Source organism: Schistocerca gregaria, chromosome 1 (assembly GCF_023897955.1).
Source record: "Schistocerca gregaria isolate iqSchGreg1 chromosome 1, iqSchGreg1.2, whole genome shotgun sequence".
Lineage (NCBI taxonomy): Eukaryota > Metazoa > Arthropoda > Insecta > Orthoptera > Acrididae > Schistocerca > Schistocerca gregaria.
Window position 1 is genome coordinate 923,000,223 of NC_064920.1, and position 17,199 is coordinate 923,017,421.

A 17,199-nucleotide genomic window follows, 5' to 3' on the forward strand; every position below is an offset into this window, starting at 1 on the left:
ACAATAGATAGTCAGTTCATCATCTTAAATACACTGAAGGCTTCAAACGAACCTTAAACGAATGTGTGGATCATGGCTAATAACGAAAATAGAAATTAGATTTTACATCGGAATCAAAAAAGTCTTCTTAAATTACTGATCTATTCTATAGGTATAAACCCGAATATAATTTTTGTACTCATTGGTTTTATGTAAATAACCAATGACAAAAAGTTTCCAAATACAGCGCGGCATAGCGCAGCTGGAAAAACTATCTAAAGGAAGACACAAAAATATAAAAATAATGTGGGTTAAGCATTGTGCTGGCTTCTATCAACAAACACATTAAAAATGCCTTAGAACACTTTACTTATACATTCAGCGCAAATCTATAATAAATGATCATACACATATGTTGTAATTTATGCAACTACTTTTTACAACTTGACGTTTTTGTTTCGAATAATTATGTTAGCCATAACTGAGGAAGTCAGTGGAGGAAATTGTTAACCCACAACAACGTGTTTCACATTAATGCATATTTTAAAGTTGGCTAAATTCAAAGACAAAATCCACATAAAATAAGACCGAGCAACTTATGTAGCAGATTGTATTTCCTGTCGGTACGTGGTGATCTTCTTGTTACCAGCATTTACCGCGTTCGAAAACACAACGGGCAATTTCATTGGACTAATCCTTAGTAAAATGAAGCTAACACTCTCTTCCGCCTAGCATTACAGTTACGCGCTTATCTTATTACGAAATGCATTTAGTATTCGTTCAGTATCGTACCGTAATATGTCGTTTAACAATTAGAACACAACTTCGAGCCATTCTAAATTCTTAGTACGGGATGACACAATTTACAGGTCTAGTTTTACATGCGTGAAAGAGGACTGAAGATATGATCTGGCGTTCTAGTGTGGGTTTTTCGTTGTAAATATTTATTTGATAGTAAACACTAAGTTTTTTTGTAGATGATAAACAGAAGATGTGCATCACGATGTTAAACGTACCCTAGATACATGCTAGGAAATTACTGGATGACAAATGATGATGTCCCGCTTTGATTGTAACTTCTTTCCTTCAAAACAGAAAAAAAAGCAAAGTGCTTCATACCAGAGGATGCCATTGTGTATGGTCAAAGCACACGTAAATCAACATCTGAATCCATACTAGTCTTTTTTTTTTGCAATATGATTTTCCCAATGGATACTACCGTTTCACTGTAGAGGTGAGAGATAAAGAGTTCAGTGTTCATTTTGTTAAAAGAAATCGGACACGTTAGTGCGCTTACTTTGCGAGGAACGCAGTTTCATGTCCTGGCAGACCCTCAAGCTTGCCACTGGCCGCTTACTTTCGAGATGTACCTGTATTATATTCAGTCTTTTGTGTCTGGTTCCAGACGAGCGCGGACGGCAACGTGACGACGAGTACCCTGTCACTGTCGCCTGTGGCTGACGACTCTGGACGGCAACTGTGCTGCAGGGCTGCCAACATTCTGCTTCCGCCGCCAGAGGTCAGCGAGCAGCTGCACGACTGCCGGACGCTGCACGTCCGCTGTGAGTGCGGCCGCATCCCGTCTACACCACATTTTTCAAACCGTGCTCTGTCTACCTCCTAAGACTCACCTTTAAATTACATTTGTAGTATAACATAAAATGTAGATTAAGGAAACCCCAAATACAAACTTTAAATCACGATCGCGAATAATAAAAACAAAGAAACATCAAAAAGCCACCATGAAACCTCGTGACGGTGGTCCTTCTCTATATACTATGCGTGACAAGGAAAACTGAAGCAACTGGAAGATAATGAGGAAACAAAATGAAACTTAATGGGTTGAAAGCGTATCTAATTTTATTGCAGTAATTACAAAATCTAATCAAATTTACGAATATCTGGCAGTATAGGCCGACTTATCAGTATGAAGCTGCACCCTCTCAGGTCCGGTATCCTGCACTGATTCGGTTGCGGAAGGTACCATCAATCCGTTGTATCCTCTCCTTTGGCAAGGTGGTCCACAACTTTTGCAACTGGTCATTGGCACCCAGATAATATCAATGGGACGGAGTTGACATTCGACCTGGTCCCACATACGCTCTACAATTGAAAGATATGGAGATGCTGGAGGACACGGGAGTACTTCGGCATAGACCTCTACTCCAATGAAGGCAGTTACTGACAGGTGTAAAAAGTACCAAGCTTTCAGTTTAATAAGTCATGGTTGCAAGACATTAACATCAGTTCCTTACAGAAGAATGGAAAATCTGATAGAAGCCGACCTCGGGGAAAATCAGTTTGGATTCCTCAGAAATTTTTGAACGTGCGAGTCACTTTTGACCTTACCACTTATCTTAGAAGATAGGTTAAGGAAAGAAAGACCTACGTTTATAGCATTTGTAGCTTCAGAGAAAGCTTTTGACAATGTTGACTGGAATACTCTCTCTGAAATTCTGAAGGTAAGAGAGCGAAAGACTATTTACAACTTCTACAGAAAGCAGACGGATGTAATAAGAATCGAGGGGCATGAAAAGGAACATGTGGTTGAGAAGGAACTGGATTGTAGCCTATCCCCAATATTATTCAGTTTGTACACTGAACAAGCACTAACGGAAACCAAAGAAGAATTTGAAGTAGGAATTAAACTTCAGGAAAAAGAAATAAAAGCTTTGAGGTGTGCCAATGACTTTGTAATTCTGTCAGACAGCAAACGACTTGGAATAGCAGTGGAACGGAATGGACATTGTCTTGAAAGAAGGATACAAGGTGAATTTCGACAAAAATAAAACAAGGATAATGGAATGAAGTAAAATTAAACCTGGTGATGCTAAAGAAATTACATTACAAAACGAGACACTTAAAGTAGTATATGATTTTGGCTATTTGGGCAGCAAAATAACTGATGATAATCGAAGTAGAGAGGATATAAAATGTAAACTGGCAGTGAGAAGAAAAGAATTTGTGAAGAAGAGAAGATTGTTGACATATAAAATAGATTTAAGAGCTAGAAAGTCTTTTCTGAAAGAATTTGTCTGGAGTGTACCCATGGATGTAAGCGAAACATGGGCGGTAAACAGTTCAGACAAAAACAGAACAGCTTTCGAAACGTGGTGATACAGAAGAATGTTGCAAGTTCGATGAGTGGGTCACGTAACTGAAACGGAGGTAGTGAATAGAATTGGGGAGACAAGAAATTTGCGGTGTAACTTGACCCAGAGAAGGGAGGGTTGATAGGACACATTCTGAGTCATCAAGGGATCACCAACTTAGTGTGAAGGGAAGTTTGAGGGGGTAAAAATCCTAAAGGGAGACCAAGAGACGAATACGACAAGCAGATTCTTAAGGACGTATGCTAGAGAAGTTATTCGGGGATGAAGAGGCTCGCTCTGTATAGACTAGCATGGAGAGCTGCATCAAACCAGTCTTCTGACAGAAGACCACAACAACAGATAACTCTATACCCAGAATTGTTTCAGGAAATCGACGTAAATAGCTCGTAACGAGGCTGACTGTCGTTCCCTGTTGTTTCTGACATCTTCACTACAGTGTGGATGACTTATTATTGCTGGCTGCCTCCCATATTTTCCTAATGACCTTCGGATTACTATTACCAGATATGTCATCATTGATCTATCACACGTTAGATACATATGGGTGAGTTTACAGGAAATGCTAACACCAACTTGTCGTTGGTGGTCTTGTGTGTTTCATGCACAAACGAAGAACTCCGCCAACTGTCTGTCTGATCCAACTCGGCCTGAGACTGGACGAGGAAACTAATCACATTAGATTTCCTGAAGTGATGATTGTAGATAGTATGGGCTAGTAGTGACATGAGATATAGCGCAATTGAAGCAGAAATCTCTCCATTCTCGAGACAAGAAGGTTGGTGCGCTATCGATCACCAACACCTCAGGTGCTCAAAACACCGTAAATATTCGTGCTAAATGCTTAATTGTAACTGCAGAGGTGGTGGCCTTACTTCAGCCAGACAAAACACCTAAAGGTGTCCATCACCTACACCATTTACCGATTTTTGTGCTTGGTACGGGGTTAGGGACCCAGGTAATCGATAAAAATATGGTTCATGGGATGGTCTGCCTAGAGGAATTCAATTCACCCGCCTGGGCACCGGAAATGAGATTAGCTCTCCTACATTTTAACATTGCGTGACCAGCTTTCTTACATAGCCATTGAAAGTCGGCCAGGTTAAATGTTCCTTAAGTTTTTGATTCATTCATAAAGCTCTAGATGTTGCCTACATAACGCGTGGTGGAAGTACTTGAAACAGGGGGACACAGTTCTCTGGAAAGACATAACTTATGTCTCACATCATAGCAAGAGCGGTAACAAAGCATGCTGCTGCTGAGAGAATAACTTGGACCTCTGTACCTTCCCTAATTTTGTTGATTAATCTTCCTTAACCGACCATCTACATCTTATCTCTCCCCCGAAATGTACGACTGAGGGTCTCATTTCCTTGGTTGTCTACGCTTTTGATGTTCCTCACTTTATTCCAGAAAGCCAAAATCCTCACTGGCCATCTAGCTATCCATCTAGTCTTATAGGGCCCAGCCCTGGTTATCAGTATCCAGTCGAAACGGTCTAAGCTCCAGGTAAAATGAGTATTTTGTAGTGGCGGACACTGACCTTGAAGCATAGGCCAACAGTTTCCTTACTTCTACATACTCTTGGGATATAGTAGGACGGGCTTCTGATCAGTAAGCCGGATTTTATATTCAGTCTTATCAGTGACCCCCAAATTAGCAGTAAGCACGTGAGGCAATGCCTCAAACACTCCCAACAACGAAGCAGCCTGTTACACGACCAGTAACCAAGCACGGACATAGGAGACCGGAGTCAAGCAAGGCGCAAATGCTCTCATCATTCAAAGTAGCAAGATGAAAAGGTAAACCAGATTTCGAAACAGATTTCACTTTACTAGAAATAAAGAAGTACCCATAAGTCTTACCATGCACTGCCACTTTGTGGCGTCAACTTCGCTTCACCCTCTCCCACAGTACTGGCCAGCCTCGCACCAAATCGCCGGACTAGTTGCATTGAAACCTGTCTTTGTATCAGATACCCTTAGCTTCGATGCACTTTGCTGTGGGGTTACCATCATAGATGTATACCGATTACCATAACGCCTTACGTCACTCAAGCCGATGTTTCCGACGATCACCAATAGTCTGTCGAGTTTTACGAAAGTTTCAGTTGTATAAGGGAAAGGTTTACTTGACTGGTTCTACGGACGCACATCTTCCAAAACAAAAACATTGTTGACCAACTATACTTCTGATATACAAAGGCAAATGACCGACGTAGCTACCCTAATGTCCTCCATATCGCGCTCTAGTGGATCCTTTTGGCTTCGAACATCGTACGAATATCATCTGGCCACATCGTTCCGAATTCTACAAGTCAAGGTCCCCCCCCAACAAGAGCCAAAATATAAATACCAGTTAGCCGGCCGGAGTGGCTGTGCGGTTCTGGGCGCTACAGTCTGGAACCGAGAGACCGCTACGGTCGTAGGTTCGAATCCTGCCTCGGGCATGGATGTGTGTGATGTCCTTGGGTTAGTTAGGTTTAATTAGTTCAAAGTTCTAGGCGACTGATGACCTCAGAAGTTAAATCGCATAGTGCTCAGAGCCATTTGAAGCGTTATTTAAATACCAGTTAACGCCGAAGTATCACAGAAAAAGTCGACAACCAAGTAATAGTAAGTGTGCACTGTAATTCCATCAGCGCGAAAGATCTTGCGCTACTTGATATACAATGTGAACAAAAAACATGTCCGCTCGTTAGCCTACTGCATGACAAGGCAACCGTCCGTGAAATGGGGGCTGCACTACTTAGAAATGTAACAGGAAATAACACACGTGCTTGTTACAAGAACAGAACATAACCAGTGCGCCCACACACGTCGGAAACATTCAGTATCGCACTAAGGAATACTAATACTGGAACTCACTCGGTCACCTTAGACACACACTCAAATGGTTCTAATGTCTTTGAGCGCTATGGGACTTAACATATGAGGTCAAGAGTCTCATAGAACTTAGAACTATTTAAACCTAATTAACCTAAGGACGTCACACACATCCATACCGAGGCAGGATTCGAACCTGTGACCGTAGCAGTCTCGCGGTTCCGGACTGAAGCGCCTAGAACCGCTCGGTCACCACGGCTGGCTCACACACTCAAGACGGACGAATATGGCAGGAGAAAAAAGGTATGTGTTTTCAGGCAGAAGGCCCAACAAATCGAACTCGAATAGGCGAATAATGCAGTGGCATACCTCCCAATCACCGGCAAAAGACGGAACAAAGTGTTAAGAATCTTGGCTCGACGCAACCTCCAAAAAAGGTGTGGCTCATTAGGTTCTATGGAACTTGGGGCTCCGTAAACCATGTATGGCGTATTACATATGCGGTATAGCTTAAATCGAACTGACTACGTGAACAGTGGAAGAAAGGTTCCAGAAAGACAGTAAAGACACTAAATTGAAGCAAGGCACAAAGTCTGTGGTTGGGAAACACCGCATAGCAACAGGCTTACGGAGTCAATGAAATATGAACAAACGGAAGTGGTAAGGCAGAAGTCGTCCTTTTGGGACTGTGTTCTGAAGGAGGGTTTTGTCACAAAAAGAGTTGCCATCAGCGTGATCAATAGAGACAGTGGCTTCACTCTTAGCGAGGGTTGGGTGGGCCCCAGTGGTCGGGCAACGCAAGTCACAAGTCACAACGCCCGCCGAGAGCGACTCTTGTGCCCGATGGAGGCACATGAGATCATCATGAAGAGGGGAATTCTTAGCAATTTTTAGTAGTCTTGTGTATTGGACGCGCAAATATCCTGATATAAAATCAAATAACGCAAGGGTATGCTGGCAATATGACGATATACAAACGGAAAGATATCAAAACAATATGTAAAAAGTCATGAAATTGATAAAAATTCAGGAAAAGCTGGGAAATAGTAAAATTTAAGGTAATAATACTAAATATATATAAACGCGAAAAACACCTGCAAACTTGCTTAAACTGGCTGAGAATACACAATATTAGAGAAATGCGGGAAATTTGGGTGGGGTGGGTTACCCAGACACTCAAGGCTAAGAAAAGCATAAACCTTATCCTATAGCCCATTCACGTTTAACCCTTCCCCTCCATTTGTAAGCTATGTTGGTTTTCCTAACACATACTCCAAGAAAGACTCGCTCATGTAGTCGAATGTATGTATTACTGAATTATATCTGGTTCTCGCAAAAATGTTCTTCCTTAAGTATTAAGGCGAAGAATCAATGCATTTATCAGACTAAGCCATTCCCTTGAGTGTTCCGTGGGATAGTGGACTGATGTCACATGCATCACATTTAATAGTTTTAGAGGGGTGTACTCGAGAGATATGGTGTTAGGAAGAAACTGCTATATTATTCTATACATTAGCGAAATTAACTATCATCGGAGCAAAATTTGCTGTCACAGCTGTGGTGATGCTACTGTAAACAGCAACAAGGCTGTCACATATCCGTTGGCTACTAACTGTGGTGCTTACTCTCTCATAAGAAGTAGCTGCTTTTTCGAGAGCATTTTCATGCAGAAAGATTTGAGTGGTACCTATCAGCAATCGAAAATATTCATTCGGTTTTTCTTCTCTCTATTTCTAGTGAGACATATGTCCGCATCTGTCGAAACTGTTACTGTTACTACTAATAATAAGCACGTCTGATGAGGGAAGTGTGATTTAGAGTACGTATGTTTCTGACTTACAAAGTCATATAAAATCCATTAATTTCTTAAGAGAGAGAACAGCGGTCTCCAGACTTCATTGTAGTTGGTTTATAAGTAGCTCGTGCTGTGGGTATACACTAACGATGCCATCATAGGACACCAGAAAACTGGAGAAGGAAGTAGTTTTATTATTTTAAATTTATCACTGTAGTGATTGGGGTAGCAAATTTGCAGGGTAGTTGTACGTCTGAAGTTGTACATATACTCGTACATCCTGTATTAGAGCATTACGAGCGTTGGATTATGCATATCTAATACTTTCCAAATTGTATGGCATCAGCAGTATAGCATTTTTAGGTGCAGAACTGTGTAACTGTCAGAGTAAGTGTTTATGTTCCACAGTCATTTCTCTCATGCTAATGCCTTCCTAGTACTGATTCCAGACAGTGGAATAATGCTTCAGAATTAATAGCATGGTTGGTTTATGTGAAATGTTTCAAACTCCAACCATATAGAGCCCCACCATGTACAAACCACGTGTTTGTTCTTATATGTCTGTTATATCACCACAACACCCTCATGTCTACTACAGACTGATAAGAAGTGCTACCCTCCATATCACACATCCGGAGGGATCTTCTGCTTTTGGATGGGTGCCGTGGGTAAGATTAGTATTGCAGTGAGGACAATGTGGAATTGATCTGCCGATCTCGAACTTTGTCCTATGAACGCGAGAATACTCTGTGACGCCCATCCTCAATAGGGAAGATGGCTAGTCGTAATCGTAAATTCTGCAGTATGATCTGTGGGCTGGAAATATGTAGGTAACCTAACTGCACCAGTGCAGGACGTTGTCTGGTACACTTTGGAATACATGGTCTAATGCATGTACTGCACAGCCATCTATCTGCATTGTCGGTCTACCTGCAGAGTAGTGGAGGGGTGATCAAGCGATAATGCAGGAAGTCAGCAGAATCCTGTCATGTCATTGTTTGGCCTTGAAATCATGGAACAACTGGTAAAATTGCTAACACTGACCATGCTATGAACTGCAGTGCAGATTACTGTACATCATCGCATATCAACAGTGCCTTTTCCATCCCATCCATCCACTGTTATGCTACTGGTTACCGCATAATGATTGGCTGACAGCACATCATTGGGATGGAGGGAGCCTTGGGGAACTCTAGATTCCTAATATTTGTCACTGTGAATCATGGGATTAAATGTAGAGGTCGTCACCTGCAGACAGGTGTTTGGAAGCATTCCGCAATGTAGCAGACCCATCCTATTTCCATAAGCTGTGATGATCTCCACGTGTTCTAATTTTTTTAAATCGTTTTTTAGCCAATAAAGTAGCAGTACCTAATTTTATTTCTACTACCTCACACGTGTTGTCAACGGCATCTTCCGGCCATGGTCTACACCATAACAGTAATCATGTACATTACTAAAAAATGAGGAAGCAATGCAGTTTGAAATGGAACACCAAGATATCCACTACCCCATCACCAAGCGATCTTCAGCCTTCTGTCCTATTCAAGGGACTGAAACGAGTTAACGTCGGTTTAGCAGCTGTTACAGACCTTGAAGTCACGGTAGAAAAACAAAGTGCAGGCCAGTCAGTGTACGAAACTGTAGTCTTGCATTACTTGGATGTGTTACAGCCGAAAAAACAATGTATCACAGTGCTTATGAACGACCAATAGAGGTACCGTCTCTTGTGACTAATAGACTGTAGGATACGGTCTTCTTCCAGTACAGTCGACAATACTTCACTCAGATCTGTGCAAGCAACTTCTAGCACTGGCCACATCCTTCAGTGCAGTGACATGTGTGTATGTAATATGCTCGATCTCAACATGATGAGGATATTTGGTTTTTAGATATTTCAAAAGAGGGAGGGGCAGTAAGGTGTAAGTGTTATACGAGGTTCTATTATAAGGAGTGGTGTAACTGGTTAAAGAGTGCATGCATATAGTTCTCTCGAAACTACACCGATATGCTTATAAAACCAACATAAATCGGCTGTATACATTCTCGTGGAATAATGACTGTTTTTACTATTACTGTCACGATTGCAAGTTCAGTAAACGATTGCTACCGTAAGTCCCGTATTATTTCATACGTCATATCCTCTACTTATAAAGAAGACACTACTTGAATTATTGCTCATTCTAGAACCTACAAATGATAGTGCCTTTTTCCCGACATTTGAGTTGTTGCCTGAAATTTGCGCTGACGATCAACTCTCTTACAAAACTAGAAGGCAAGTATGTGCTGTATAATAGAAACTTCACAGACATGTCGGCAAAAGGGAGTCATGCAGCACAAATGTCAATCGTAAGCACGCAGACGGTAACTGGTTTCCATGTAACGGAAGAGATTTGTAAATGCAGGTGTGATATAACTTTTCATTGATAAAACAGGGCTTTCCATAGTGTACAAAACAGCAATGTCGTCTTGAATTATAGCTTGTTGTTATATTAAGTAAAGTCATTGTGCTTATTCTGACATGTGAGCTAATGATGTGGCAGAATGTGATCTCTAACGTTGTTTCTTGTGTCTGAAACGCTTGTAATACATATGTGTGTTACAGTGTAAAAGAGAGAGACACATAGTAATATCTTATAGGAGGTTCGACTACAAGACAGGCTCTCACGATTTCTTTCGTAAATGCAGGTGAGTATCGAGGAGGCGCCTTCAAACAGCAATAGAGACAATCCTCAGCTGCATGTTTACATGTAATACAGTTATTGAACACCCCTCTGTCCAACACCAGCATCTCGCCAGATGAATATACTCCTGGCACAAAATAAAGGTAGTACATTAAAGCCCAGCCATTTTCCCATCAGCTTGTAGGTGTAGGGTAGAACTTGAGTACGTCTGCAGCTAGTTTAGAGTGGTATTGTGAATATATTTTTTCGGCTTTGTATTACCAGTTGTATGGTGTCGTCAGTTGTTGAGCTGTATTGCTATTTTAGGCAGTCCTTATGTACCGCTATGCATATAGTTGTGTAATTAGGCCCAATCTGTATGAGTAATTTCATAATTAGAACTTATTTTTATTTCAGTTTCCCACGCAAAATAAATTATGTGCACCAACCTGACCTTCCTCTTCTGCATCTGGGCAGTTTCTATGTGCTGGGGGATGTCCTTGGGCTTCAGAAGGACCATAGTTTGAGTGCCAGAAAGGGCAAAACCATTTTTAATTTCCCACCAATTCCAAGCACCTCTGGCGCTATATCTGTGTTAGGGGCGGTGCACTTGGGCTTTCCATCCAGGAGGACCAGGTTTCAAATCCTGGAAGGCCACCGCAATTTTTAATTTCACACCGGCTCTCAGGCTGGGGGGGGGGGGGGGGGGTGAGTGGGACCTCAACACAGCCCTGAGACAGTGAAACTGCTGTCAAAATTCGAAATTCCTGCCAGTAGGGCGGGTGGTGGAGGGGGAATGGGAATGTGGGGGATGGTGCAGGAAATCACATGCAGACTGAGAAAACCACATGACGTCATACAGGGGGTGGGGGTCAGCATGGGCATGGGCAGGGGGAGGTTAATTAATTGGATAATTTAATTAATTTACATCTCAATTTGATATCAAAATTGTACTCGAGCTTATCCCCCTTACGCTACTACTGAGACTTCATTGTTAGTGATCCAAATGTATTCATTTGTTAAGATCAGAAAAAGACTGTTTCACCATCATTGCCTGCTACTGTAAGTCGATATCCTTAAAGTTACGAGATCTATATCACTAAACGTTTCCATCAATGAACAAAACTGAACAATTCATTATCTCTTTTAATTAATGATGCTACATTTAGTAACGCTCTATTCTGATTTAATGCACTTCTTTTGCTGTTAAAGCTGGTAAATCATATTCTAGTATTGTACTTAACTAAATAAAATTTAATTTGAGCGACCAGACAACGAAAATTTGTAGCTGAGGCGTAGAGCTCCTATTCTATGAACATGTGTCTGTTATGTCTATGGCTTTATACTGACATTCTGTTTTGCCATTTCACATTCAGATACCAAAACAGTTTCCTATAACTCATGTGAAGTATTTTCTCTCGGTAGGCTTCAGTAAATTGATCTCACGCTATGCTAACGTTAAGTCTCTACGGAACAGTAATACAAAGGAGAATTTATATGATGTCTGTAACATATCTTTTATTATATTGAAATTGAAGGTTGATAGCATGTTTTTGCTAGCAGCTTATTAGCCTTCAAAATGTCAACGTGAATTCAAAACACGATCACATCAAGGCCAATAGTTTTCCATATTTCAAGCGTAAAATTTTATTTCATAGAATCATTTGCAACCGCAGATTAGGGAACATCGCCGTCACGGAATATATTCTATACAGTAGTGGATTACTTGCATTTTGTTGAAAAGTAAAGAATCTTGCATGGTCGTTTCTTGCATAGAAGCTTTACTATTCGTAACTCAGTCTTTCACCTCAGAACACTTCATGACGCCTCTGTATTCGCAAAGCATTCAGTGTCAGTCCCGCTATACATAGTTTGTTGCTGCCACCAGATGCAGGTGTTCACTTTATTGTCTGTTGAAAGTTTTTAACTGACGTTTCTCCCCTGTCAATAGTAGCAGTTCAGTGCAATGACGGTTACATCGCCATGGATAAAACGTAATGTAGAAACGATACTGTAGTACAAGGTAACAAAAAACGAAAATTAAAAAAGAATGTTGTAGTTGCAATGTGCAATTGGCAGAACTGCAAAACACGTAGAGAACGTTCCTGATTGGTAAACATATTACACAAATGTTAAAAATTTTCACAAAGCGAGTTTGTACGTATTACGGTATTTAGTTTCTCTCTCGTCATGGCTCTGTGAATTGGCTCCCGAGAACACATGATAAATATGTGCATTAGAAAGTTTGAAGAGAAGGGATCAACTTTTAGAAATAAACCTGTAAGCATGTAACTGTCATGCAGTTCTCCGTGCTAATTTAAACTTCCATTCGTGCTAGGTGCAACCTTAGGCACACCTCAAGGATTGTGACCAACAGTGGCAATAGAATTCTGTCAAAAGATGAGGACAAGAATAACTATTGAAAATAGCTTTTTTAGACAATCAGTGATTTCCCGTTAATTATCATTTTCACTTTATTATTGGTCACACAATAACCCTCATAGAGTTCATGGAAGTCATTCATTTGGCGGCTGGGCAAACAATTCTATCTCAAATAGTCGTTGGGTTTCACATTTTAGTGAATGAAGAGCTGACTACAGTCGCTGCGCTACCGAGTGTTGAGATGCAGTAATCCTGGATTGCGTCTGCAATTTTTTCACAATGTATACTACACTTGTTTCCACAGTATAATGCGACTTCACGTATTGCTGATCTAAATAGTTAAAAAACAAGATTTCATCACCTGCATATCTGCAAATGTGTGTGAGCTTAGAGTCTATGAGAGCATGAAATGAACGAATAGCCCTTATGAATCTGGTAGGTACACTCTGTGATTAACAAACAAGTAGCCTCTTCGAAAGTGCACAACATTGCACATGCACCAAAGCAAAATCAGGGGTAGTGAAACATTCAGTATCCTTTTGCTCCACCACGTACATTGTCACATGCTCGATTATCCATAGCTTTGCTGTCCTCACGGTGGTTTAGATGTTACTGCCCAAGCGTCTCCCTCTCTTCGATTGGCAGCACTCTGTCATCCGATTTGTCCGGAGGGTTCCCATGATAACACACTGTACATTTAATGCTGTCCCAAGCATGCTGTTGGCCTCATGTCAACAGACGCTGCAACCATTCCATTCAGCTGCCTCCTGTCCCCTGGAGGAATGTGATGACGCGGAGCACTTGTGAATTACGATGTGTGTGTGTGTGTATGTGCACGCGCTGGTTCGTATGGGCTTTATCAGAGCCGTTGCACACATTAAAAGAAACAAAAGTGGAAAAAATTATTAAAATGTGTTCATACACGCTAAGACAAGGGGAAAGAATAAAATATGCTATTTAAGAGACTAAAACACAAGTAACATCTCCCTAAAATGAAGGTAAAGACGTTGCACAATTCACAAAACCTCAAAACTCTAACTAAGTTCGTTTGATCATTACCTGTAAATAATAGATTGCTGGTACGTCGACAAATAAAACGCAGTACAATAAAATGTGACGCACTGTGCTCTGTACGCCACAGGCACCACACATCGGAGAGTCCCCTCACTAGAGCAAGAAGACATGTGTCATAAGGCTGTGGCCTATGCAAAGACAGGTGAGATGAACCTTGTCCCGTCAACGTGACTGGAAGGAGGTACGCACAGCCGAGTTGTCGGCTTTACTACATGGAGCTTTTTGTCGATCACTTCCTGCCACTCATCCTCCCGCTGATACAAGACACTGGAACTCAACAGCAAGCTCATAGCATGCAGTGGGAGGCACACTGAAATATCTGATGGTCAAGATACACCTGCGTGGCTGATAGATCTGCCCTTTCGTTCCCCACAATTCCTACGTGTCCTAGTACCCAACAGAAAGACACCTCCGTCCCTAATCGTCGCGGAAAAAAGAAGGAGGGCATCCTTGATAGTCTGGACTACTTCATCTGCTGGTTACAAATGTTTCACGGAGTGAAGTACACTCAGTGAATCGGAAGAGACATGAAAGTTAACACTGGAAGAACGTTTCATCTGCTCCAGTGCCCATAAGATAGATATATTTCTACCTCAAAGATAGTAGAGGCTTGAGGCAGTCGGAACTTGAACACGATCCGGGAAAGCGACAGAGCAACCAATGGAATCCCCCTGTCTGGACCGATCCGTAAAAACAGTACATAGTTGAGTGCTCAGATAAAATGTGAGAAAATATCGCATTAAAAACAGAAGCAAGAGTCCAATCTGTCCCGTACCGCCCCAAGGCTAAAATCACTTTAGGCCTGTGCAGTAACCAGGGCCGTAGACGTTTATAACCCTGGATTTCAAATCGTACTTGCTTTACACCGAGTGATTCCAGTACACACTGCATTCGGATCCAGAACAGAATAGTGGTTCGTGGATGGTTGGAGGAAAAGCATTCAGCAGGTGGACAAGCAAGAGTAACGTGTGTGGGTGATGCCATAGCGTTGAGGAATTTACACTCCTGATGTACTATGAGGAGCTGCCGTGGCTTGGAAAATACCATGTCCCGTTCCTCAGCATAGGGACTGGGTATGGGACTGGTCCTATATGCACCAGTGGCCAGCCGAATCCCCTTATGATGGACAGCGTCAGTTACCTTCAAACAAGAAGGCCTCACCGATCTGTACACCATGCACCCACATTCCAAATGTGAACCCACGAAAGTCCTATAAAACTAGAGGAGACACGCCCTATCCTGCCCCAGAGACTTGTGGCTAAGGCACTTTAAGTTATTCAGTGTCTTCAGGGTTCTGTGTTTCCGGTGTCTTACGTGTGGCAACCATAACAATTTGGAGTCAAAAATGAGGCGCAGAAACGCCAATGAGTCTCTAAAACGTAGGATGGGGTCCCTCATATGCAAGGCAGGAAAATTAAAAATACGACGAGAACGTTTAAAGTAAACACTGACTCTCTCTCTCTCACACACACACACACACACACACACTTACCTGCAGAAATCTGGAAAACTATCTTTGCAGCCCACTCCTCCAGTCTCTGCACTGTAAGTTGCAACTGATGGCTCGCTGTTGCTTCACTGGTGGAGCTACAGAAAACAGCAAAATCATAAAAAAATGAGTAGCGCTGTACAGTACCCCTTACCGTGGATGTGATACTGTTTGTGGCTATGGCAAAGATGGTAACACTTATAACACTGTACTGAGAGACACAATTCACCTGCTCAAAATGCTCTGACAGCCACTCACCAACTCAGGTAGCTAAAAACAACTGAGACAGAAAAGACCCCATGAATGTGTGAAGGTGGCCACGAAAGCCCCATTGATTCAGTTGTGCGAGAATATAGTGTCTCAAAGCAGTATCGTACACCTTAATGATATCAAAGAATGTACAGATTCTGTGATGGTTACATAGGGAAGGCTGCTGTATAGCCACCTCTTGTAGGGTCAGGTTGTCGACAGTGGACCTTAATTGCGAAATCTACAATGAGTGCGGCTAAGGAGTTGCTTGGTCTCTAACAACTAGAGCAGACGATGGTTAATCTCTCACTAAAAGGTCTTTCTTACACAGGTCGTTACGGCGATACTCCTGTAACTATTGGGAGATAAGTGGCGATTTCCTGGTTTTAGGAGAGGTATAAGAATCGCCTCACTCTATGAGTTGGGGAAATTGCTGTCTGCTAAATAAGATTAAAACAGGAGAATTTCCTTTGATGTCACTGGAAAACGTCGAAGCATGCAGTACCCGATGTAGTCGTTACCGGGTCCAGTGTCACGAGTCTCAGACACTGTCAATTCGCGCTCCCACATGGAGGTAGGGGAGTTGTAGGCCTCAGAACTGTTGTATGAGAAGTTCAACTTGCCATTCTCTACAGTTGCATGGCAATGATGAAACGCCAGATCGTGGCCTCCATCAGCTGTAGTTTTTGCAAAATGATCAGCCAGCATCTGAGCAATATCTCATGGCGTCGTTCGGAGACACCCATGTTTTAGCACTGATGCTATCAGTTAACAACTGTGTTTGCCTAAAATCCTCCAGATGTTTTCAAATACTTTTTTAGAGCAAGTGGGAAGGTTGTTTGAGTTCAAGAACGCTTGCCATGACCACATTTTGCTCTCCTTTATGATGCGTCGAGCCTTGGCTCTTGCGACTCAAAAGGAAGTGCGGTTTTCTGCTATTAGGTGGCATTTAAACAGTCAAAGAGCCGCACGCTTGTCCAAGGTGTCTGAACGGCACTCATCTGTCCAACTAGGTACAGGTCGCCCCGTAGGATGACTTAAAGACTACGGTGTTTATATGTCACCGGCGTGATGTGGTTCACCCATTCCTGCACCCTGTCAAGGTACTGAAACACAGCCAACTGGCTCAAGAGCGCCCAGTTAGCCCTGATGATCGTCTATTTTGTGTGGCTTGTATTTCAGCAATCCTCAGTCCAATAGTTTGATCCACAGTGGGAAGTTGTCACTGGAATGAAGGTCATTAGTTGCTTTCCACTATGCTGAGTACGCAAGGGCTGGAGAGTAGAAAGAGATGTCGATGGCTGAGGACGATCCAGGAGCAGCTAGGGAATTCCTGTGCCAGCCCGTGTTGAGGACGAACAACTGCTGAGACGTCATGAGGTTCTCCAACAATCGACTCCTGTGGCAAGTATAGTGTGAGTCTCATAGTAGAGGGGGGGAGGGAGTTGTTCAAGTCCCTTGCATCCTGTGGAAGTAAGTACAGGGAGCAGATAGCGGTCGCTGGACTCGCATAAACTGCAGCAGCTGCTGCTTGTAGGTCAGTAACTGAGGGGAAAGCCGAGGAGTGGTATGTGTTATTGACAAACACAGCAACAACTCTGTTGTCTCATTCCTCAGTCAGGTCATCCTTGCA

General features: G+C 42.3%; 1 protein-coding gene across 1 annotated transcript in view; it reads left to right on the forward strand.

The window, feature by feature from the left end:
* Window positions 1-17,199, forward strand: part of LOC126275201 (neural cell adhesion molecule 2-like) — a 1,450,213-nt gene that overhangs the window by 1,171,238 nt on the left and 261,776 nt on the right. Inside the window, exon 7 of the mRNA XM_049977177.1 lies at window positions 1,385-1,541. Within this exon, the coding sequence (XP_049833134.1) occupies window positions 1,385-1,541 (157 nt within the window). The remainder of the gene's footprint in view (window positions 1-1,384; window positions 1,542-17,199) is intronic.